Source organism: Giraffa tippelskirchi, chromosome X (assembly GCF_054371585.1).
Source record: "Giraffa tippelskirchi isolate mGirTip1 chromosome X, T2T-mGirTip1v1.2.pri, whole genome shotgun sequence".
Taxonomy (NCBI): Eukaryota; Metazoa; Chordata; class Mammalia; order Artiodactyla; family Giraffidae; genus Giraffa; species Giraffa tippelskirchi.
The window spans coordinates 42,127,651-42,154,328 of NC_137289.1; the positions used below are offsets into that span (position 1 = coordinate 42,127,651).

Below are 26,678 nucleotides of genomic sequence, written 5' to 3' on the forward strand. Positions count from 1 at the left end.
TTCCTTTCCTTGTTCAATGGACTTTAACTCTAACAAGATAAACACTGCTCTGAAGAGGCTAGCAACTAGAAAAATTTTATTTGTTTAAATACAGCCCACTTTGAGTGGACTGAAAATTTTAAGTATCATAAAGTCTTGGATAAATGTGCAGAATAGGACTGTTGACAGGTATTGTGAGACCCTGAAATACTGAGAACTCCCAATATATATTCTTCCCCCAAAGTAACTGAAGATTGATATGGTGATTTCCGGAAAAAAACGTGAATATTTGGAGTGATGCTTAATATTTTAAACTTCAAAAGGAGAGGACAGTGTAGCACTTCCTAGGACCTTAGGACAATTGTATCACATATGCTTATACATTCTACAAGTCTATGATGTGATATCAAACCCTATGCTATAAAAACGGTGCTTCTGCTAATTCAGGAAATATGAGACCATCAAGGGCAGGTTAGAATATTTTTGAAGAGTCTTAAATCTATAATAGAATAGAAAAGGTATTAAAATTAATAGGAGATGGTGTGCCTGAGGGTGGTAATGGGGTGGGGACTATGTGAGTAGAGCAGAAAAGAACTTTGCACAAATTCCTTAAACTCTCTGGGTTTTCGTGTCTTTATTGTGAAATGAATTCTAAAGAGCCAGACAAATGTTAATTACTACTAAAGAAGAAAGTTATAATTAGGCTGTTTTCCTGAATAACACTATAACATTACCTTCTGTTAATTCTAATTATCATCTAATCACCTCAATTAGGTGAAAGCGTGACAGTCTGCATGACTAGAAAAAAATAACCAATAAACAATTTTCAAGATCATGACTGTGTTTCATTACCTTCATTCCTGCTTAATTCAATGTCAGCAAACAAACCGATCTTAATGATCTGCCACAGCAGTCCCAAAACCAGGTGAGGCTTCCCAGCCCTCAAATCCTCTGCACCAATGTTCACAACATGACATCCAATGGCAGAAGCTGAATTCAGTGCCAAGTTCAAGTTTTCCTGCAAGACAGCCAATTTATAACACTTGCTTCTTGACCTTTCTGTTTTTTTACAGTCTTTTTCTCCCTTCACTGAAATAACACTCAGTAATGACATTATGTATTAAGTTTACCCATACATGATCCACAGAAAGTAATATCCAAGCTTTGGTGTTAAAAGCATAGCTAAAACAAATCTATCCTCATTTTTATAGTCTTTTCCAGATTTCCAAGGCAAGTTAACAGCATTTTTAGTTAGCCTCGATTGAAAGATACCGACCCTAAAGGAAAAGGCTGAGTTACTAGAGTAAGTATATCCATGTGGGTTATGTGTTGAATTTTTTAAAATGCCTAAATGAGAGGTCTACTGAATACACATGAGAGTTCTAGAAGTTCTGAATCTCCTCATCCCAAGAGATGGCCTTGCATGAGGAAATACTGCTATATAACGCCCTAATACGAGATGGAAAATAAAAGCCTTCTATTCTTCAAGCATGCTAATTAACTAAGAGCTTAAACATGCTTGCTTATTTCTGTATGTTTGAACGCAAAATGTAATGAAAAGAATATAGGGCTTTGCAGTTACACCTGGATTTGAACTTTAGTTCCAGCACTATTAACCTTGGTACAGCTCTGAAATCTTTCTGCATCTCAGCTTCTATGAAATCTGGAAAATAATCCTCAACTCAGAGCTGTTGTAAGAATTAAATGAGACAATGCAAAATGCAGAGCCTTCAGTCTGTAAAACAGGTCCTCAAATAATAGTTTCATGGAAGGAGAGGAGAAGAGTGCATACCTGAATGATGAATGGTGTGAGTTTCTTCTTGTTGATTGCTCTCTCATCAATTGTATCAGGAACTGAAAGGTTGATCATTTTACTGAAACAGAAATTTTAAAATAAGTTGACTTATTTTTTAAATAATCCATAAATATTCACAAATATTTTAAGGCTTATTATAATATCTATCTCATGTAATCTGAAAAAAAAGCAATGTATGACTTTAGTCAGGTTGATCAAAAAACCATACATATAAAAATGCAAATAAAGGAAAGACCAAAGTGCTTATAGTAGTTGAATATTTCTGAGTTGGGGATTGGGGCATATTTTCTTATTTAATGTTTTGTACTTCTCACATTCTTTTAGAAGAATGAATTACTTGGATATTAAAAACTTTGTTGAGTAAGTGTTAAAAACAGATAATATCCCACATTGGAACTGAATCTCTCTGTTAGATCATATAATGTATAATTAAAATGATTTCATCTACAAAGACTGAAAATTAGTTGAGCATGAGATTCTTTCATTCACCAAATATTTATTGAGTACCTAGATGATGCACCTGGAGAAGGCAATGGCACCCCACTCCAGTACTCTTGCCTGGAAAATCCCATGGATGGAGGAGCCTGGCGGGCTGCAGTCCATGGGGTCACTGAGTCGGACACGACTGAGTGACTCCACTTTCACTTTTCACTTTCATGCCCTGGAGAAGGAAATGGCAACCCACTCCAGTACTCTTGCCTGGAGAATCCCAGGGACAGGGGAGCCTGGTGGGCTGCCGTCTATGAGGTCGCACAGAGTCGGACACGACTGACGCGACTTAGCAGTAGCAGTAGCAGATGATGCACCAGGTACCATATTTGGTGCTGAAAATACAGTGATAATATCGATAGAAAGAAAAGTTGTATTAATTAGGGCAGGATCTGACTTAGAACAACCTCATTTGGTAAAATTTGGAGTTAGACTCTAACATTTTAGATGTTTATACTACTGTCCTAAAACAAGTTATTTTGCATAGAGAAAACCGTGCTTATTTCCATGCAAAATTTAAATATTAAACAAATAGTATCATATGAGTCTCTCTATTAAAATATATGGGAAATTATTTCTTTACAGCCTATAAGTGGCAAGTAAAAGGGTATCTCACATTTTTAGAAATCATCTTTTTAAATAACCAAAATGACCGTATTGGAAAAAAACAAATTTTATATATTGTACACTGTCATCAGAAATATACCCACTGTACTGTTCTAAGTGTTCCAATATGTACTTACTCAATGCTCACAACAAATTTCTGAGCAAGCACAATAATATGGGGATCATAATGGATGGATCCTGAAATGCAAAGCAGTCAAGTACCTTTTTTTTTTAATACTTCTTCCCTACTATGGAAAAGGTCAGTTTTCATTTCAATCCCAAAGAAAGGCAATGCCAAAGAATGCTCCAACTACCGCACAATTGCACTCATCTCACACACCAGTAAAGTAATGCTCAAAATTCTCCAAGCCAGGCTTCAGCAATACGTGAACCGTGAACTTCCAGATATTTGAGCTGGTTTTCGAAAAGGCAGAGGAACCAGAGATCAAATTGCCAACATCCGCCGGATCATCGAAAAAGCAAGAGAGTTCCAGAAGAGCATCTATTTCTGCTTTATTGAGTATGCCAAAGCCTTTGACTGTGTGCATCTCAAGAAACTGTGTAAAATTCTGAAAGAGAAGGGAACCCCAGCCCACCTGATCTGCCTCTTGAGAAATCGGTATGCAGATCAGGGAGCAACAGTTAGAACCGGACATGGAACAACAGACTGGTTCCAAATAGGAAAAGGAGTATATCAAGGCTGTATATTGTCACCCTGCTTATTTAACTTATATGCAGAGTACATCATGAGAAACGCTGGGCTGGATGAAGCACATGCTGGAATCAAGATTACCGGGAGAAATATCAATAACCTCAGATATAAAGATGACACCACCCTTATGGCACAAAGTGAAGAAGAACTAAAGAGCCTCTTAATGAAAGTGAAAGAGGAGAGTGAAAAAGTTTGCTTAAACATTCAGAGAACTCATGCCGTCTGGTACCATCACTTCATGGCAAATAGATGGGGAAAGAGTGGAAACAGTGGCAGACTTTATATTTTTGGGCTCCAAAATCACTGCAGATTGTGACTTCAGCCAGGAAATTAAAAGATGCTTACTCCTTGGAAGAAAAGCTATGACCAACCTAGACAGCATATTAAAAAGCAGAGACATTACTTTGCCAACAAAGGTCCATCTAGTCAAGGCTTTGGTTTCTCCAGGAGTCATGTATGGATGTGAGAGTTGGACTATAACGAAAGCTGAGCGTGGAAGAATTGATGCTTTTGAACTGTGGTGTTGGGGAAGACTCTTGAGAGACCCTTGGACAGCAAGAAGATCCAACCAGTCCATCCTAAAGGAGATCAGCCCTGGGTGTTCATTGGAAGGAGTGATGTTGAAGCTGGAACTCCAGTACTTTGGCCACCTGATGCGAAGATCTGACTCATTTGAAAAGACCCTGATGCTGGGAAAGATTGAAGGTGGGAGGAGAAGGGGACGGCAGAGGATGAGATGGTTGGATGGTATCACCAACTCAATGGACATGAGTTTGGGGAAACTCCGGGAGTTGGTGATGGACAGGGAGGCCTGGCGTGCTGCCGTCCAAGGGGTCGCAAAGAGTCGGACACGACTGACATTGACTGACTGAATAAACTGAACTGAACTGATGTACCCATGGGTTAGTTAGACAAACAACATCAGAACATTGCAGTTTAAGGAAGAGAGCATTTTCTTGCAGGGCCATGCAAGGAGATGGGTGGCTTATGCCTTTAACAATCCTGAACTTTCCAAACACTTTCAAGAATGCCCACTTATACAAAACTTGAGGGAGGAATGTGATTAGCTCTGACAACCTTCTTGCTGTCAGATATTCTATTCTTGAAGAAAAGTCATAGTGAGGTAACTGTGTTCCTGTAAACCTCTAGCAAAACAAATATTAGTCTCAATGCTGAAAGGTAAGATTCCAAGCTTGACTTTCACACTCCAAGGTCCTGTTTAGGAGGAGGGGCTTCCTGGGCAAGCTGATTATCCTGCCTGAGAGCATTCATCCAGCACCCAGTCTTGGTCCTCCCACCAGTGGCCAGTCACAGCTGAAGATGCAGCTCTCAGTCTCTGGGCCCTCCTCTTACCAAGGTCCCCATACCCTGCCCAGCCACCTTAAAGGAGGGAGCCAGGTGCCCAGCCCACAGTTGCCCTCAGTCTTCTCAGTCTACCCTAACTTTGGGGGGGAAGCTGGGTCTTGTAGACTCTGACCCAATCAGATTATTGCAAGCGTTGAGTCATGGAGGTGGGGATGGCAGAGGTAGGTTGCCTAGTGCTCTGAACCCTGGGCCAGGCCAGTGAGTGTCTCTAGCAAGGTCTCTGGACCTCTGCAAGACTCGGCCTTTGGCCTGTCCCCAGGCTCCACCCCTTGCTACCCAGACCAAGGCCAGAGGACCTGGAGGGCCATGGACGAAGGCTGAAATATACCTTTTACTACACTCTGCTGAGAGGCTGACTATTGGTGGACCTGGTCTTCTAACCTCTATGGTCTTTAGCTAAGGACGGCAGCTCCATGCCCATCTTGCCCCTATTACAGTATCTTCCTTGGTGAGATTATACAAACTTTGACTGAAAGTGGGTAACTTAGACCATCATGGTCTATTTCCACTAGCCCAAGATAATCACATTCTACTCTGTTTCTATAACTCAGGTAAATTAACTAACAATATCATGTGATGATATAGTTTTTATCTTCCTCTAACTGAAATATTATACTTAAAAAGCATAATGTCCCCTCAGACATATATATTGCAAATGGGGGAACCATTTATTCATTCACTGCTGGAGCTATAGTTGAATTGTTATATTTTGAAAACAATTTTTATTGGAATGGAGTTGCTTTACCATCTTATATTAGTTTCCGTTGTACATCTAAGTCAATCTATTATAGGCATACATAGATCCCTTCATTTTTGGATTGTCTTCCCATTTAGGTCACCACAGAGCACTGAGTAGAGTTCCTTCCACTTTTTTCGTTTTTGAATTCAAATTAAGTTATTTGTATTAACTGGAGGATAATTACTGTACAATATTGTGATGCTTTTTGCCATATATCAACATTAATGAGCCATAGGTATACATGTGTCCCACACATCCTTAAGCCCCACTCACCTCCCTCCCCACCCTATTCCTATGGGTTGTTCCAGAGCACTGGTTTTGAATGCCCTGCTTTATGCATATATAAACCTGAATGATGATTTTCCTGAATGATGAAATATGCAATTTTCTCTATATCACATATGAGTTATGGGTGTAGTTTTTTCTACATTAAATTTGATATCTGTATTTATGTTTGGAAATCTAGCTGTATATTTTTGGTCATGATAGATGGACTATTGTATGTTTCACATCTGGATATCTCTGCACTCTTTTCCCTACATAAACATGGAATGCTGTATTCTTCACATAGGAAAATTTGAGCACATGTTTTCCTGAATAAAGTATGGAATATTTTGCAGTTTTCTAATGAAAATCTCACTTAAGATTTTCGGACATGAAGTATATAATTCTCCATAGTCCAAATATGAAACACCGAGGCAAATTTTCATTACTGAACTAGGAAATTTGTACATCTCATAAATGATCATCTAGGTAAAGATTTTCCTACATGAAAGTTGGCATATTTCATATTTCACATAAAGAAATATGGACACAGATCTCCTTGTTTGGGGATACTCTGTATTTCACATATGAAAACATGGGTGCTGATGTTTCTACACTAAATATGTAACTCTCTATATTTCCCATTTGAAAATCTAGACACAGGTTTTCCTGCATGAAACATGCAATATGCTATATGAAAATCTGGAAAAAGGTTTTCCTGCTTAAATACTGAATGTTTTATTTTACACTTATTAAAATCTGTGTGCACATTCTGCACATGACATATGGAATTCTCTTGTGTTTCTCTTTGGAAAATATAGACATTCAGGAACCTACATTAAATATTAAATTCTCCTTAGAACTCATATTAAAATATTGGCACAGGTGTTGTGGGCCTAGGTTTTCAACTGTGAAATTATATAATTCTGTATGATTCACGTGTGGAAATCTGAGTGCAGATTTTCCTAAATGAAGTATGAAATCATGTATATCTTACAGATGATAAGTTAAGTGTAGATTTTCTGCTATATTGCTATATGGGATTCTGCATATTTCATATAAGAAAACCTTAATTATGATTTTTTGACATAGAATATGTAATTCTAATTTCACATATAGATATCTGGGAACAGATTTTCCTACTTGAACTATGACATCTCTATATTTCACATATAGAAATCAGTGTACAGATATTCACGCATCACATATGAAATTTTCCACGTTTCGTATGTGGGACTCTCAGGCCAGATATTTTAGAAAATATATGGAACTCTCTATATTTCCCAAGTAAAAACAAGATGAGGAAGTTTTGAGATGAAATATGGACGTTTGTTCATTTCTCATATGAAAACCAGGGTACAGATTTTCTTACATGACATATGAAACGTGTATATTTTAGATACGAAAATTTGAGTTCATATTTTTTACATGAATTATGGAATTTTCTATGTTTCAAATATGGAAAACTTACCTTAGATATGCTTCTATGAAATATAGAATCCCTATATTTCCTATATGACATGTGGACCCTGATTTTGCTCCATAATATGTGCAATTCGCTACATGTCATATATGAATATCTTGGTTTAGATTCTCCCACATGAAATATGGAATTCTCTGTATGTCCCTTGCAAAACATGAGGGCAGGTTAACTTGACGAACAATGGAATTCTTTATATTTCACATTTGAAAATCTAGGTGCAGATTTTCTACATGAAATATGAAATTCTGTACATTTCTTGTATTAAAGTATTAGTGCAGATTTTCCCACTTCAAATATGGAATTCTCTATATTTCATATAGGAAAGCCTGAAAGATGACTTTCCTACAGGAAATATGTAACTTTCTATATTTCATACACGAAAATATGGGTACAGAATTTTCTCCAGGAAGTATGAAATCTGTATTTCATGTCTGAAAATCTAGCTGTATATGTTTGGTCATGATATATGAAATATTGCTTGCTTCACATATGGATATATGTGCACGTATTTTCCTGCATGCATAGGGAATTCTGTATTATTCACATAGGAAAATTTGAGTATCCATTTTCCTGCTGAATCATGGAATTCTACTTTCATAAATGAATTTCTCAATTAAATTTTCTGACAAGAGATGTACAATTCTCTATCATTCAAATATGAAATTCCAGTAGCAAATATTCATTCCAGAAATACGAAATGTGTACATTTCACAAATGAAAATCTAGATAGAGCTTGTCTTACATGAGGTGTGGTACTCTTTACATTCCATATAAAAGATCTGAGCACAGATTTCCTTGATTGAAATATAGACTAATCTATATTTCACATATGAAAATATTGGCGTTGTGTGTTCTACAATATATGTATTTCTCTACATTTCACAAATGAAATGTTCAATTCTTCGTATCGCATTTATAAATATTGGCTGCACATTTTCCTACATGGTATATGGAATTCTCTGTGTTTAGCATTTGAAAATATAGACTTTCATTTTCCTACACTAAATATTAAATTCCCTAAACTTCACATATTAAAATATTAGCATGGGTTTTGTAGGCATAGTTTCTCAAATGTGAATGTGGAATTTTGTGTTTTGCATGTGGACATCACATTAGAAGTTTTCCTAAATGAAATATGGACTTCTGTATATTTTACAGGTGATAATTGGAGGAAGGGTTTTTCTGCTATATTGATACATGGGATTCTGTATTTTTCATATATGAAAATCTTATGATTTTATTACATAAATATGTAACTGTCTATATTTCACATTATACAACACTGGGAAAAACTTTACCTACATGAAATATGAAATCTCTACTTTTCACATATATTAATCAGTGAACAGATTTTCACACATGACATAAGAAATTTTTCATCTTTCATATAAGGAAATCCCATCCCAGACATTCATACAAAAAAACCCTGAAGTCTATATTTCATATATGAAAATACAGTTGCCAATTTTCCCACATGAAATGTGGAGTTCTCTCTATAGAATCACATGTGAAACCTGGACACCCATTTACCACAAAATATGAAATCTTCTATATATCATATAGGAAAATCTCTGCTCAAATTTTCCTCTAGGCAGTACTTAACATTATGTATGTCACACATGAAAAACTGGGTGCTAATTTACCCATGTACAATCCGGAATTGTGTATATTCTGGATATCAAAATCTGTGCACCAATATTACTACCTAAACTATGGAATTCGGTATATTTCACATATGAAAATCAGGGTGAAATTTTACTCAGTTAAAAATGGAATTCTCTATATTTTACATATGAAAATGTCAGTGCTGAATTTACATCATGAAATATTGAACTTTTTGTATTTCACTTTAGGAAAATCTGGATGCTGAGTTTCTTACATGAAATATGGTATTTTCTATACCTCATATATGACAATCTGGGTGGTGACTTCCTTACATTAAATATGGAAATCTCTATATTTCACAGACGAAAATCATGGCGTTGGTTTTCTTAAGATATGGAGAACCTATATGGTATTGGAGTTCTCTCTGTTTCACAAATGAAAATATGTGCACCACTGCTTCTTCGCAAAATATGGAATTCTTTGTATTTCTTCTATCAAAATCTAGGCTTGAACACTCTTTCATGGAAGTTGGACTTCTGTATATTTCACATTTGAAGATCAGAATGGATTTTCCTATGAGAAATATGAAATCACTGCATTTCGTGTGAACCACTGGTTCTTCAGGTACTGACACATTTGTTCCCTGTTTGTGTCCCTGTGCCTTGCACATGCGTGTGTACAGGTGTGTGCTTGTGTCACCTGTGTTTGCGTGTATGTGCATGGGCCCAGCCCCCTGCTGACATGGGAGATGAAGGCGAAAGAACATGAGATGTCTAACAACGAGAAGAGGAGGCAGGAGACGTCTACAGTCTAGGGGAGACTGGTCCACGCATCTCTGCGGTGACCCTGTTCAGGACAAGAATGAGCAAAGGATGGCCAGTGACAACTCTGGGTAGTGAGTCCACAAATCTGCAATTACCTCAGGAGACAAAGACAGGCTCACAATTTCTGCTGTGCTGTTGTGTGTGTTTGTATCCGCAAGAGGGGTTGGAGGGTTTGCAGAGTCACCCAGTGTAAATCAAGTGGTGGGGGCTCTAAAATCATGACCTGTGGACCCCTCAGTCTGTGGGGGCATTGGCTCTGATTAAAACTCTTCAAGAAATGGGCATAGAAGGAACCTACCTCAACATAGTAAAGGCCACATATGATAAGCCCACAGCAAATATTATTCTCAATGGTGAAAAACTGAAAGCATTCCCCCTAAGATCAGGAACAAGACAAGGGTGTCCACTTTCACCACTATTATTCAGCATAGTTTTGGAAGTCCTAGCTACAACAATCAGAGATGAAAAAGAAATAAAAGGAATCCAGATCGGAAGAGAAGAAAGTATAACACTCACTGTTTGCAGATGACGTGATGCTGTACATAGAATACCATGATACTATCAGAAAATTACTAGAGCTAACCAGTGAATTTAGCAAAGTCGGAGGATACAAAATCAATACACAGAAATCATTTGCATTCCTACATACTAACAATGAAAAATCAGAAAGAGAAATTAAGGAATCAATTCCATTCACCACTGCAACAAAAAGAATAAAACATCTAGGAATAAACTTACCTAAGGAGACAAAAGAACTATATACAGAAAATTATAATTTGATGAAAGAAATCAAAGATGATATAAACAGATGGAGAGATAATCCAGGTTCCTGGGTAGAAAGAATCAATATTGTGAAAATGACTATACTACCAAATGCAATCTACAGATTCAATGTGATCCCTATCAAAGTACTAATGGCATTTTTCACAGAACTAGAAAAAAAAAAGCCACAGTTCGTACGGAAACACAAAAGACCCTGAATAGCCAAAGTCATCTTGAGAAAGAAGAATGGAGCGGGAGGAATCAACTTACCTGCTTTCAAATTATACTACAAAGTCACAGTCATCAAGACAGTACACAAAAACAGAAATAAAGGCCAAGGGAACAAGATAGAAAGCCCAGAGAAAAACCCACACACATGTGGGCACCTTATCTTTGACTTAGGAGGCAAGAATATACAATGGGAACAAGACAGCAGTTTCAGTAAGTGGTGCTGGAAGAACTGGACAACTCAGTGCAAAGAATGAAATTAGAACACTTCCTAACACCATCAGTTCAGTTCAGTTCAGTCGCTCAGTTGTGTGCGACTCTTTGCGACCCCATGAACCGCAGCACGCCAGGCCTCCCTGTCCATCACTAACTCCCGGAGTCCACCCAAACCCACGTCCATTGAGTCGGTGATGCCATCCAACCATCTCATCCTCTGTCATCCCCTTCTCCTGACCTCAAACTTTCCCAGCATCAGGGTCTTTTCCAATGAGTCAGCTCTTCCCATCAGGTGGCCGAAGTATTGGAGTTTCAGCTTCAACATCAGTCCTTCTAATGAAAACCCCGGACTGATCTCCTTTAGGATGGACTGGTTGGATCTCCTTGCAAACCGAGGGACTCTCAAGAGTCTTCTCCAACACCACAGTTCAAAAGCATCAATTCTGCGCTCAGCTTTCTTTATAGTCCAATTCTCACATCCATACATGACCACTGGAAAAACCATAGCCTTGACGAGACGGCCCTTTGTTGGCAAAGTAATGTCTCTGCTTTTTAACATGCTGTCTAGGTTGGTCATAACTTTCCTAACACCGCACACAAAGATAAACTGAAAATGGACTAAAGACCTAAATGTAAGACCAGAACCTATATAACTCTAGGAAGAAAACATAGGCAGAATACTCTATGACACAAATCATAGTAAAATCCTCTATGACAAACCTCCTAGAATAAAGGAAATAAAAACAAAAATAAATAACTAGGTGCTAATTTAATTTAAAAGTTTTTGCATAGCAAAGGAAACTATACACACAGTGAAAAGACCACCCTCAGAATGGGAGAAAATAATAGCAACTGAAACAACTGACAAACTATTAATTTCCAAAACATACACACAGCTCATACAAGTCAATACCAGAGAAACAAACAACCCAGTCAAAAAGTGGGCAAAAGTCCTAAACAGATATTTCTCCAAAGAAGACATAGAGATGGCTAAGAAACACATGAAGAGATGCTCTCCATCACTCATGATTAGAGTGTTAGTCGCTCAGTCGTGTCCAACTCTTTGCAAGCTCACGGACTGTAGCCCACCAGGCTCCTCTGTCCATGGAATTTTCCAGGCAAGCATACTGGAGTGGGTTGCCATTTCTTCCTCCAGGGGATCTTCCTGACCCAGGGATTGAACCTGGGGCTCCTGCACTGCAGGAAGACTCTCTACCATCTGAGGCACCAGAGAAGCTCATTATTAGAGAAATGCAAATCAAAACTACAACGTGATATCACCTCACACCAGACAGAATGGGCATCATCAAAAAGTCCACAAGCAACAAGTGCTAGAGATGGTGGGAATGTAAATTGATACAGTCACTATGGAAGACAGTGTGGAAATGCCTTAAAAAACTAGGAATAAAACCACCATGTGACCCAGCAATCCCACTATTAGGCATATGACCTTCCAAAAACCAAAGCTGAAAAAGACACACGTACCCCAGTGTTCACTCCAGCACTATTTACGGTAGCCAAGACATGGAAGCAAGCTAGATGTCCATCGACAGAGGAATGGATAAAGAAGCTGAGGTGCGTATATACAATGGAATGCTACTCAGCCATAGAAAAAAAGGAATGCATCTGGGTCAGTTCTAAGGAGGTGGATGAACCCAGAGCCTATTATACAGAGGGAAGTAAGTTAGAACGAGAAAAACAAATACCGTATATTAACGCATACATGTGGAATCTAGAAGGATGGTACTGATAAACCTGATCCCAGAGCAGCAATAGAGACGCAGACATAGAGAACAGACTTGTGCACAAGGGTAGGGGAGGAGAGGGAGTGGGTGAGATAAATGGAGAGAGTAGCATGGATGAATATACATTAACATATGTAAATAGATAGCCAATGGGAATTTGCTGTATGACTCAGGGAACACAAACGGGGGCTCTGTAATAACCTAGAGGGGTGGGAATGAGCGGGAAGTGGGAGGGATTCAAGAGGGAGGGGACATATGTACACCGAAAACTATGGTTAATTCAGGTTGAGGTGTGACAGAAATCAAACCAATACTGTAAATAATAATCAATCAATGAAAAATAAATATTTGTTAAAAGCTAGAAATAGGTTAATTTGGAAATTACCTAGAATGTCACAATTGAGAGGGAAAAAACCCCTTAATATGTGATCTATTGCCTTCCAGGTTCCGTTCTCTTCATTTTTAAAAAGTATGAGATAGGGGAGTTAATGTCTTCATGATACTGTATCTATTATTTGGACCAGGAACTGTTCTCTGTGATATGTGCATGCTGACCTGACATCCCATGGTCTTTCATGCACTTAGGAGACACTGTGTTCAATCCGTACACGGTAAAGTTTCCTGCGGATGGACATGTGGATCTGCCTTTTGATCCAGAGTACACTAGACACCGCAATGTGTTCCAGATTGGGGGTCAGATACAACACGTCTCTGTTCCTCTCCACCTGGCACCAATCTGACTCAGCTCTTGCCAGGGAGGTGACTTTGGGTAAATTCATTCACCCGTTAACCGCTACGTGTTTCTGCTTCCTCAGCTGCCGAAAGGGATGACAGCATTAAAAATGCTACCTCATAGTGTTGTGATGAGTACTCAAAGACTTCATTATACGTGCACACATGGAGAGCTAACCACGGTTCAGAAGGGTGAGCTTATCTTCCTGCCTCTCTTCACTTCCGTTTCTGCTTGTACTCACACCCCCGTCCCCGCCCCCACCCTTTTCCCCTCCCACCCCAACTCCGCTCTCTAGCACCCGTGTTCCATCCTCAGACTCTCCATCCAAAATCATGGCTGACGATCTCCTCATGATTTACCTCAGAAAATATCCATACCATTACCCTTGGATTAAAAATCATGAATATTAGCAGAAGAAATAAGAAACACACTAAAACTGGCAATGTGAAAACTAAACAAGAAATAAAGCATTAATGATGAAAGTTTGACTATTAACATTTTCATATCTTCATTAGATTGAGATTTTCAGAATTTGATACAGGGGAATTACACTTGATAAAAAGAAAGCCAAAATAAAAAAAAACCTATGTGAAGAAGTTTCTTGGCCTTTAAATGACCCTCTGTAAGGTTTTTAAAACTTTATATACTCTAGTTCTATAACTGGCCAGTGACCACTTACTTCCTGTCATTATACATATCATAGGAAGGGGTCATTAGACTTGTAACTGCATAGAGAATATGCACTAAATTTTTCCATACGAGCACATGATGAAGCCTCAGTGTTGTATTTAGGCTTCACAATGTCCCCACAGGAAGAGCCGAATACTCATTATGCTAAAAAAAAAAAAAAAATCCTTCCCCCATGCCTCATACAATCCATTCTTGAGGCCCTGAAGGGCTGAAGTGATGCTGCAAGGTCCATGCGGTGAGTCAAAGGTGGTCTTGACACTGTGTCCCTGGAGCACTATCCAGGGAAATGTGGAACAGCAATAATATTAACTACAGTAATGACAACAGCTAGAATTGACCGGGAACGTACCATATGGCACATACTGTTCTGACACTTTCCCCTGTCTTAACATGGTCAGTGTTCTACACTGCCCCATGAAGTAGTTAAATTTACCCAAGCTAGTGCTTCTATGTGGCTAATGGAAGAATGAGGCACAGAGACACTATGTTACTTGCTCAGAGTCGCCCAGCAGTCAGGGAACCACCGGTCTCGAGGCATTGTGGAAACCTCAGTGTGTTCTGTATTTATTCAGTCAAGGCTAAGATCCAACGGCTATGGCAAAATATGTAGAATAACAGCTACCACATAACACAAATTGATCTTACCTCATAGAAATGCACACGAAATAGAAATCGGATTTCTTCAGAAATCTTTCAGATAGAGGCTTGGCAAGACTGCATCAGGATGTTTTGTAGAAAGGATAGTCTGAGAGCCTCCTCAGAACAGCAGACAGCAGGTCAGTGAGTCTCCTAGACTGGAGGTCTTGGGTTTGTGCATCAGAGAAGGCAGCAAACCCCTGTCACCTACACATGCTCCCAGTGGAGACAGAGCCTGGCAGGAGGCAAAATAAGACCATTCCTCTGCTCTAGTAGTGCCTAGACAAGTTGTCCATGTCAATCAGAACTGAGGAATTCTAAAAAAAGAAAAATGGAGATTTCATGATCCGCACTCGGTGCATCTCACTTAGTGCAGCTACAATAGTGCCCTAGAATCTGTCCGTTTTCACTATGCTTGGGAAACTCTCAGGGACTTTAGTAAACCTCATTAGTAGCGAGACTGTCAGCAAAATAAGGGAAATAGCGATCAGAACACATATCAGAAAAAAAAAAAAGTAGAGATGATCAACAAAACCCAAAGCTGGCTCTTTCAAAAGATCAATACAAATTCATAAACGTCTACTCATGTAGACCAAAAAAAGCAAGATATCTAAAGACAACACTTACGAATATCGGAAGTAAAATAGATTTCAGATCTCACAGAAATTAAAAGGATTCTGTGAATGATTATAATAACTACATCTGGCAATTTCGGTGAAAGGAACTAACTAACAAAGTTGAGCCAAAAAGAAATAGATAATCTATTTAAAAATCGAGCTTGTAGTTGAAAAATTTACAGAAATCTCCAGGCCCAGGTGGTATCCCTGGCACAACAGACAAAGGGAGGGAAAAAATGGGTAGGGACAGAGAAAAGGTGACTATATTCTAACACAACCAGTTACTCAAGGTAAAATGGGCCAAATCCAAGCAATGTGATGAAGCCATTGGTTTTATTTTCTCATTGTCCTCCAGCTTCTCCTTCCTGCCTCCCTCCTTTGCCCCAGTTGCTTCCTCCTTCTTAAGTCCTGCCCTGCATCAAGAGTAGCAGTGTTATGAGGCGCGATTCCCATATTGTAACTGATATCCGCTGGCTGACTGACATTCAGCTGGATGCTATCATCCCTGCAGCTGGTATACTCAAGCTTTCTGTCTCATCATGGACCAGAAGGTTTCACTCCTAATTTCAGGTATAGCTAGGAGAGAAGGTGCAGGGCACACGTTGGAGCCTTGAGTCCTTCATCTGTGAAATGCGGATGACCACAAATTGTGGGAGAAACAGAGATTTCGGCACCAGACCCTTTGCAATGAGTGCTAAACCCAATGAAACATGACAAACTCAGAGCATCACGGGACTCCTTGACATTCAGAAGCACCTCAAGTAGATTTCCCTGCCAGGACTGTTGCGTTTATTGCTCCTTCAGCCTGGAATGCTCTTCCCTTAGGTAAGCCCATGGCCTGCTCCCTCACTTCCTCCACATCTCTGCTTAATTGCCATCTTTCAGGGAGATTTTCCCTCATTATCTTGAATAAAATAATAACATCATACCCCACACACCCCCTTTCCCCTGATCTAGTATTATCTTTCTTCATAGTGCCTGCCACCCACCCTTGATTTACTTACTGACTACCAGGTCTCTGAAACGAGAGACTTGGTCCGTTTTGTCCTGTTACAAACTCCTCGAATAGCGCTCTGGTATATGGCAGGTGCTCAGAAAACATTTGCTGAAGGACAGTCGGGAGCCAGGCCCTTTACACACATCGCTAACATGCACAGGTACCCTCCAAGACCGACACTGGCCCCACTGAATTAATTATCATACACGCTCAATGACACACAGTCAGCATGTCAGGTTCCAGGCTTCGGAATCATATCTGCCAGCTTCCAAATCCTCAGCTCCTGGACAGAGACCTCACAGCCAAGAACTCAAGAGGTTTTATTTCTAACACAACGACTCCAAACAGCTCAGGTAGATACCCAGACACACAAAAAAAGGTCACTGAGTATCTGCACAGAGAGCTCACAACTCGAGCCTCAGACCCTCAAATACGACAGAGACCAAACACACTGCGACAAAGAGCCTCCAAACAGACCAAGGTCGTCAAGACAGAAACAAATGAGAATCGCACAGATACTTCACATCACGGAGACTGACTTCCGAACCACTCCGGACACTTACTAAGTTAATACAGAAACCGCTAAGCAGAAAGACATAACTTTGAGTAACTCAAGAACATCATACAACCTGCAGATAAAGTTCCCAGACAAATGGAAAACCTGCACCCTGTGCGCAGACCCCAAGCAGCTGAGAGTTTCCACCTTAAGACAAACCCCTCCTCAAAGCAGCTCAGAGACAGCACAACTTGGGACCCAGAATCAAAAGCTCAGAGATCTCACATTCTGGGGCGCAGACGCCTACACAGACATCTCACACCCAGGGACTCAAGTGCCCCAAAGCTCCAAAAATGCACATCCCGGCACACAGGCACACACATCCTAGAGGCTTTGGACTATGGCTCTCAAAATCCACTCCGATCAAATACCCCATCACCCACAATCCTGGCCAATGGCTCAGAGAGATCAAGCGTACCCAAAACAGCATCTGTGATGTCACACGTAGCCATACACAACCCCAAGCTCCCTGACCCAGGTTACTCTCCAGGGAGAGACACGAAACAAGCCCTGAGACCTCTCCCTGGTCATGAATTGCATGCATCTGTGCGACTTACCGCGCGTTGCCATCTGATCCAGACTGAGGGAGAGCTCAGTAAGACTGAAACACGGTCGCCCTGCACAGCCACTGACTGTGCCGAACCTCGCCAGTAACCAAGGCAGCCATTCAACCCCTTCGGGAAAAGCGGTAAAACTCGGAGAAAACATGGCACACTCTGAAAAGCCGGGCAAACGAACGCAGGCGCACTGGTATACACACGCCTCGCGCCCAGAGGTCCAGCTCCGCGACCTCAGTGCCTGTCTAAGACAGGCAGCCAATGGGAACTGAGCAGGAGAAAAAGGAGGGCGGGAGTAGCCGGACTTCCGCGTATACTCGCGCTCCGGAAGAACTAATTCCGGCCATCTCCCGGTCGCCTTACCCCCAAAGCGGCAGCCAATCTCTCGCTCTGGAGCCATCCCCACCTTGGATGTGACCATGTCAAAACGAAGGGGTGGAGTTGGAAAAGAGACAAAGAAAGTTGCGGCTTAATATCAGTGTCCACTCAAATTCAAATGCGGCGGGAAGGCGGAGTGGAGCGAATGCGGTTGGACCCAGTGGCGCCATGAGTGCCTCCGCTGGGAACTGTGGTCGATGCCCGACGCGGTGTCAGGGGACCCTCTGTGTTGTCACACGCACTCTCCCAATGGTACCTTCCAGAGTGGGTGGTCCTACCGCTACCCCTCAGCGGTACATCCCAGGACAAAACTGTTTCATCTCGAGCGCCTCTTGGTGGTGAGATTGGGGAACAACAGACGTAGATTCCCCAACCTTCCCAGGATGATAATGCAAAGGGTGGAAAGACAAAGTCAGGAGGAAAACCCCACAGATTGCCACACTCTTGGACTCGGAAAAAAGTCTTCATAAACTGAAGATTACTCCTCTGTGGTGGCCACTATTGTAACAGGAAGCATTCAAAGAATTTTCTCTGTGCTGAGCATTGGCATTGGTGCTTGTTTGTGCTTTCCTGCTTAACACAGAATAGGTCTCATGGGGAAAGGCGGCCACAGTCCCCCAACTGGCAGAAGAGATAAAGCTACTGAGAATGGAATCCGAAGGCCTGGCGTGGGGACGGCCTCTGTCGCTGACTGCGAGTGATATGTGAAAGGACAACAGGACTTTCCATTCTGTTAGAAAAGGGGTCATCTCCAAGGGGACCCAAGGACACCATGTAGGTGAGATAAAGACCACAGCTTTGTCATCATCTTGTCATCCCTGAATATGTTCCCTAGCAGAATCCTCAGCCTGTCTAGCTGTGCCTCTCTCAACGAGTTTAAATTTATTCATTCTGTCATTCAGTCATGTGTGAAGCACATGTATGTGTGAAGCACAACTATGAGTGTTAGGAAGGAGAAAATCAACCTTGCCCTCATGGAATGTACATTCTGTTGGGATCATACACCCCCAAACTCTAAGTAATTTTTCAGGCGTTTGTAACTGCCGTGATTAAAATTAAATCGGGATAGTGAAATAGAGAGAGGGGATCATGTCTAGAAAGAGTGGTCACGGAAGTTCTTTCTAAGATTGTGACTTTTGAGCAAAAGCCTAGAAGAGATGCCTCTCTGGGAGAAGAGTACCCCAGACAGAGATAATGGCCAGTGGAAAAAGTGGGGAGTGGAACTCAGTGTCGTGTGTGTGAAAACAGTGAGGAGGCTGATGTGACTGTCACAGCGTGATGGAGGCAGAGCCAGGAGATTGGATGAGAGAGGTAACGAGGGGCAGGTCCCATAGGGCGTACTGGCCATGGGGAGGACTTTGACTTGAGCCCCAGGAGGGTTCCTACAAGAGAAGCCCCCATGCTTCCTTCAGAGGCCCAGGTCAGACAATGATTGTTGAGGAACGCCTGGTTTACCCCCAAGAAAACCACAGGCCCTCTGAAGCTGAACGTGCCTTTCCTCGAATCCCCACTCTCAAGGGGAATGCCCCCTACTGCTCCCAGTGAACATCCATGTCAATGGATGATACCCTCAGGAGAGCCAGAACAAGGACCCTCGTGGTGTGAGTGAGGTCACATTCAGTCTTACAGAGGCAAAGAGGGACGATGTAACAGGCACGGAGTTGTCAGGGAGAAAGACAAAGCTAGAGCATTAGATAGGAGCAGAGAGACTCTTTCTGGAAGCAAAGTGTCCCCACTTAGTTAGCAGCCACCTATGGGTGCCCAGCCCTGCTACTGGATGATGTACCTGTCTCTACAGGAGAAAAGAGGCCCCTCCTCGGGGACTGCCTCTAGGGAGTGATTGAGTTACCCATGGCCAGGGCATCGGTCATGCTCCCTTGACACACATCAGGGGCCTCTGCCCATCAAGACAAGGACATGTTCCAGTCATGGGGAGGCTCATGCTGTACACAGGGTCCCTCACAACCTCTTCTGTCCAGACTACACTCCTGCTGACCTCAGTGCCAATGAATGCTTTAATGGGGGAAAGAGAGGCAGGGGTCTCTGCATTTGTGGTGGAGCCTCATGAAAATTGCTGAGTGTGAAGTTTCTCCCCACCTGCTTGGAGCCTCACCTCTGTAATTTTCAGCACCACCTCCCAGGGGATGAGAAGGTTGCATTCCATATATCCGGTAACCAGCTGAGTGTGTGATGGGGAGACACAGAGAAATATCCTGACAGTGCGTCAGTCACAGGGTCCTTGCGGCCCTGTGCAAATGCCCCCCTCCCTCACTACCTGGCCAGGGTTGTGCTGAGTCTTCCCTGCCTCCTCCAAGGAACCCAGGCTTACATCCAGTTTCTCCCCTCCTCCGGTGCTGAGACTTTCCATCTGCACTGGGCTTTGGATTGGGCTCCCATCTACAAACAGTGCCCTCCTTGTTGTGGGTTGGGCAGATTGAATGAGTGAGTGTGTGAACACAGATTTGGTCACAGGGCCCCTATCAAGGGTGGTCATCATGTCAGAAAGTTTTGTTCTTATCAGAGTTATTTCCATGGGCTCCTGTGAACTGCACATCACTTACTCTCCCTGAGGATGGGGCCCCAAGCTTTCATCTCTGTAGGCAGGCATGGTAGAAATCATAGCAAATGTGAAATCACAGGTCTACTTCTAGACCCGTGAGAGTGGGGTCTATCCAGCCTTCATCTCAAGAACACTCTCATTTGCAGATACATGAACAGCTCAGAGGCCCATCCCTCTGGACAAAGACCACCCCTCCTCCCCATAGTTCAGAGACTCCATACCTGGGACAGAGATCCACAAATAGTTCCGAGCCTGCTCATCCTGGACACCAATACCAAGCAGCTCAAATATGTCACACCTGAGGACACAGACCCTAACCAGCTCAGAAATTCCCACTGTGGCCTCAGATGAGTTAGGATCCCTAAGACAAACAGCGTTGCTCACAGCCAGTTCTATCGGGTGAGGTTGTAACCTCTGTGGTTGCTGAATGACACTGCATCCTGAAGGAATTCAGAGTGAAAAACAGGATGAGGCACACTATGCTTTGGACCAGCTGGCCTTTATTTCGTTGCACGGATACCTCAGGAAAAGGTTCAGTGACGCCAGATTCTTGCATCTTCCCAAACACAGAAAAGCATGAAAAGCGGTAACTTGTGATATCTGATCTCTGTGTTTCACAGTAATCTTTCACCAATATCCATACTTGACTGAATGTATTTCCTAGCCAAAATCATACTGACTTCTCTGCTACCTCCTCAGAGCAGGTTCCTCAGAGCTAACAGAGTAGCTGTGTCCTGGGTTCTAGTCCCCAGAAGACCCTGAATCCAACTTAGACTCCCAACACTTCCACCGTATGTTTTTCTCTAAGTAGACACTACTCAAGCTAACAGCTCCCCTTTAGCTCGGAGGCGTCACACCCCTCCGCACAGGGCCGACAGGCTGCACCCTGGGACACAGAGCCCCAATTCTTTCCCTCTGGACTTCCGTGTGGGCAGTGGCACTGAGACTCTGTTAAGTCAACACCAAGGGAGAGAGGCCGCAAGTCTTGCAACCCCTGCAGTCTGCATTCACCAGCATGTCATTCTGAGGAAGGCAGTTTCACTCCAGGGGTGTGGTGTGCCTTAGAGCTGAGGGGTTCTGAAACTGATTTCCCATGTCTGGGTCCCTGACTTAGGCCCTAACCCTCCCCCCATCACCGGTCACCTCTGGTCATGGTAACTTTGTATCCTGCCCCATGGGAGGTTCAGAGTGAATCCCAGATCCAGAGAAGAAGCCCCGGGGACTTGGTCGTCTCTCTCAGCACCCACTGTGGGCTACTGAATTCTGGAGATCGGAGAGGGTTTCCCCTCACTGTGCCTATGACAACTCCCTTACATCCCTCTAATCATCTGTCATCTTCCAGAGTCCCTCTCCTGGTGACAGCTGCCACAACTCCTCTCTCTCCGCAAATTCCCACCCCTCCCCTCATCTTCCAAGAGGCCTCCCCTCCCACCTCAGGGGCCTCTTTAGCCCCTCCCCCAGCCCGACTCCCAGGGCCTCATTGACACCCTCACTCCATTTGTGGCCTCTCAGCTGGCACCCCCCTTCCTCAGAGGATCCCGTGAGGACCCTGTCTACTCCCTGCATTCTTCAGGACACCTCTCTCCTGCCCACACACAGGGGTCTGTCACAAATTCCTGCTGAGGGAGGAACGGAAAATCTCTCCAAGATCCAGCGAATATCCAGACCCAGACCAGGAGTCCAGGGCACTTCCCTCAGGGCTGCTGGGAAAGGGTGAGGGTCTGTGAGAGAAAGAGCCAGACTCAAGGTCCCACAGGTGTGACAGGGTTTTCTTCAAGGGACCTAGTGAAGAAGAAGTGAGATGGCACCTTAGAAGTGCTTAGGACACTGCAACTCAGAAGGATGATTACCTGAAACTCAGAGCCCCGCCCAAGGATGCCTGCTGACTCCTAGAGTGACCTCGCTAAAGCAGCCACTGACTGGGGAAGCCTCTCCAGCCTGTTGACTGGGCAGCAAACACTCCTGGAAACTGGGTTCCACTGGCCCTTCGGTGCTCAGGCCCCAGGCCCCCACTGCAAGCTCTTGCTCATCAGCCTCAGTGCCTGTGTGAGCCCTGGTCTGATCTGGGGTCTCTGTCGCTGTACCCCGCGAGAGCCTGAACCTGCGTTTTCCACGTGGGCTGTGCAGAGTGGTCTAGTATTCCTTGCCTTCCAAGCCCCACAACCAAAAACTGCTGCCTGTGTATGCTAATGTGCAGGGGACGGGCGTGGGCAAAATGGGGGTTGGAGTGGCCTCCTGGACATCTGAGAAAGGGGATTCCCCTCTGTCCGCCCTGAGAATGATGTGAGGAGGTAGGAAGCAAGCTTGACTTCTCCTGCACTGTAGATTGGACAGCGCTGTGGCAGCATCTATCAAAGTGAACACTCCTTTCAAAATCCTTGTCCTGTCCCTGAAGGAAGGATATTTTCTGTCCAGTTTTGTCAGTCACCCCAGTGCCCAGCACATAGTAGGTGCTCATTGGGTGATTGGTGACCGACTGAGTCTTGATCCAGCAGCTCCACTTTAAAAATGTATAATCAACACACCCACATTCGTAGACCTGTGTGTAGAAGGAAGGTGGTAGCAAATAATTGTGCAAAACCTCTTTATGTCCATTAATTGTCAATGATCTTTGGATGGTAAACTAACGGTGAGGGGTTCATGGTAGAGCATGCAGCACGCACTGGCCGTGGAACACAATGAGGGGACCAGTGTGTACTGATCCTATGGAACTGCTTCAGGAGATGCTGTTAATAGTTGTGGGGAGGGGAAGCAAATGGGAGATGCTCATAGTGGGGCCTGCTCTGTGTGTGTATTTGTCTGTGTGTGTGCTCTGCTGTGCTTAGTCGCTCAGTCGTGTCTGCCTCTTTGCGACCCCATGGACTGTAACCCTCCAGGCTCCTCTGTCCATGGGGATTCTTCAGGCAAGAATACTGGAGTGGGTTGCCATGCCCCCCTCCAGGGGATCTTCCCAACACTGGGACCAAGCTCAGGTCTCCTGCATTGCAGGTGAATTCTTTAGCATCTGAGCCACCAGGGAAACCCAAGAATACCAGAGTCGGTAGCCTATTGCTTCTCAGGGTTCTTCCTGACCCAGGTCCGAACCGGGGTCTCCTACATTGCAGGCTGGTTCTTTACCAGCCGAGCTACCAGGGAAGCCCTGTGTGTGTGTGTGTGTGTGTGTGTTTGTGAAAGCCGTGTGTGTGTGTGTGTGTGTGTGTGTGTGTGTGTGTGGTTTAAATACAGAGAAACCTGTTTGAAAGGAACAAGGAGGCAGTGATAACTAACCCCAGTGGTAGGTCCTGGGAGCAGAGAACGTGGAGTGAGATGACCTGTGTAGTCCATGTACTGATATACTAATGGAATCTCACCAGCCCCGTACTCAGATAATATTTGAGTAACTATTAATATATAAAGCAAGGTCATATGATGAAAACAATACCTGTAGCACAGAGCATTTGTATGTGAGGGCCTCTGGAAGATGTCCAGGAACAGGGTTCTCAAACTTACATGGCCCAGGGCCAGGCAGTTAGTGTGCATAAGGGAACCCAGCTCATGTGAGGGTAGGGAAGAGCAGCACATGGCCACGGTAAATGTTCCCTGCTGATCCGCTTCTGGTGTAGGTACAATAGAGAAGATGGGGTTGGTGCAGACTCCAGACCCTCGTGACAGCCTCCGCCGCATCATAAATAGAGGTAATTTTCAGGACTGCATCAAAGTTGTTACGTCTTTGCACTCATGTCAACTCCTTGGGAGTTTCCCTCAACCATTTCATCGCAGAACACACAAACACAGACACGTCATAAGGAAAGATAACTGACCCTCTGAACCCAGAATTCAATAACTAACTAAGATGGACTTGAGGGGACTTCCCTGGTAATCCTATGGTTAAGAATTCACGTTGCAGTGCAGGGCATGCGAATTCGCTCCAACCACTGAGCCTGTGGCACAGCTAGCGAGTCCGTGCACCCCAAATTGAGTTGCGGATCTTTCCTTGCGGTGCACAGACACTCTATTTATGGTACAGGTTTACTATTGTGCTAATAAATTATGTCTTTTACAAAATAGATACAGAAATGTAAATTGTAAAGACATCAATTAAAGATAAACTTTTTAAAAAAACAATTATCCAATTAAAATAAATAAATACATTTTAGAAAACAACAAGACTGACTTAGGAATTGGTTCAGCCCATGAGGAGTTAACAGGCTTGTATTTATCCTCCCACTTTAAGTAACTGAAATTTTGTGATGGTTCTCATACATAGTAGAACCTGCAAGATGCTGATGCCTGAGAGAAGGGGGAAAACGAGGTGAGAACTACAATTTTCCCTGGCTTACTTCCTGAAGAAGTTTTCAAGCATTAGTGCAGGAAGAGGGAACCCACCCAGAGGCCAGCACTCTGCCAGATCTGACGAAACAGAGTACAGCATTCAGGGAGGCCAACACAGCTAGAAATCCTGGAACACAGGACAAGAGAAAGGGGAGCTGCACCTAGCAGGGAGGACTGCAGAGAGAGAGAGAGAACAGGAGCGAGCGCTACCGATATTTGTACAGGGTTCCCTGGGAGCCCCCTGCTCCATTCCGATCAGCTCATATGTGTGAAGAATGCACCTAAGGCCACGAAAAGAACCACCGAAAAGGAGTGGGTGGAGCGATCTCAGAGTTCACAGAGGGATGGAGATAGTTCTTCTTCTTACCTGCCAGAGGGAAGAAAACACTCATAATATGCAGGTATCTTGCACATTACTCAGCAAGATATTACCTCAGTAGCGGGGCAAATTAGCCCTAGATTAGTGACTGCTCTGGTCCAATCTAACAATGATTGAAAGCAAGCCTGAAAAGGATAAATCTCCTTCTAAGCATCTGAAATGCATCACAGGCTCGGTCTCAAAACTACTGAAAGGAATTATTATTATTGCTATTACTATTATCATAAAATCCAGAACTCAACAAGGTACAATTCTCCATGTCTAGAGTATAGTAAAAAACTGTATTGCATCGAAAATGTCTATAGACAGAAAACAACTGAAGGCCAGCTCAACTACTGAAAAGATTGACTCAAACATCAGCAGCGACTCTGATGTGACATCAGCAGTGGCAGAAAGAGAAACAAAAAGACACGTTTCATACACAGGAACAAATTTGAGAAAGCAGAATTCTCATCAGAATTTATACCACCCAGAATTGTCTAATCAGTGCAAATGCTGTTTGAAACGTGAAGATGAAGTGGAAATATTTAAACCAATGACTATCAAACTAAAAATCTAAGAATATTCATTGCTAACAGATCTGCCATACAAAGTCTTTTAATGAAGTTCTTAAGGAAGAAGGAAAAGGATAGAAAAACGTGGGTCTGTACAAAGAATTGACTCATACTGGAAATAGTAATACTTTTTATAAATATACATTTTAAAAGTAGTTAATCTCATATGATAATCATTGAAAGCAAAAATATTAAGCGTACCGTGGTGTTTGTTACATATGCAAAAATAAAATGTAAGAAAAGAATAGCAGGAAGGAAAGGGAAACACACAGTTTTAAGGTTCTTCGATAGGAACTGGGTATAGTATTAATTGAGGGCTTATTGGAAGAAGTATAAAATGCATATTGTAAACTCTAGAGCCACCGCTAGAAAGATTATTTTGGCTGTGCACTCAGCTCGTGGGATCTTAGTTCCCTAACCAAGGACTGGACCTGGAGCCATGGCAGTGAAAGCACCAAGAGCTAATCCTTGGAGTGCCAGGGAATTCCCTAGAAAGATTTTTCATAAGATGTATAGCTAGAAAGCCAATAGAGGCAATAGAATGGACTAATTAAAGAAAACAACCATCTAAACGAAGAGAAGAAATGGACAACTGGTCACTGAAAGAACATATGTGATATAAAGAAAAGCATATCCAGATGGGAGATTTAAAACTGAACTGTGTACACACTAATTGTAACTTGCCTACACATGTCAACTAAAAGACCTACTTTGGGGGACTCCTCTGGTGGTCCAGTGGTTAAGGATCTGCTTTCCAATGCAGGTGACACAGGTGTGATCCCTGGTCTAGGAGCAAAGATCCCACATGTCTCGAGGCAACGAAGCCCTTGTGCTGCAACAAGAGAAGCCCATACACTGCAACTAGAGAGAAGCCTGC

General features: G+C 42.8%; 1 protein-coding gene across 2 annotated transcripts in view; it reads right to left on the reverse strand.

Annotated features, from left to right (window-relative positions):
• LOC145537101 (plastin-3-like) overlaps nucleotides 1-18,263 on the reverse strand; it is a 37,803-nt gene extending 19,540 nt beyond the window's left edge. The window contains exons 1-4 of one of the 2 annotated variants that reach the window (XM_081567771.1): nucleotides 17,620-18,263; nucleotides 14,902-15,209; nucleotides 1,772-1,853; nucleotides 832-997 (exon numbers count right to left, since the gene is read on the reverse strand). In XM_081567771.1, the coding sequence (XP_081423897.1) occupies nucleotides 832-997; nucleotides 1,772-1,853; nucleotides 14,902-14,906 (253 nt within the window). In that variant the 5' untranslated portion in view covers nucleotides 14,907-15,209; nucleotides 17,620-18,263. The remainder of the gene's footprint in view (nucleotides 1-831; nucleotides 998-1,771; nucleotides 1,854-14,901; nucleotides 15,210-17,619) is intronic. The other variant, XM_081567772.1, reaches the window with a different exon arrangement.
• Between the last annotated feature and the right edge of the window lie 8,415 nt (nucleotides 18,264-26,678).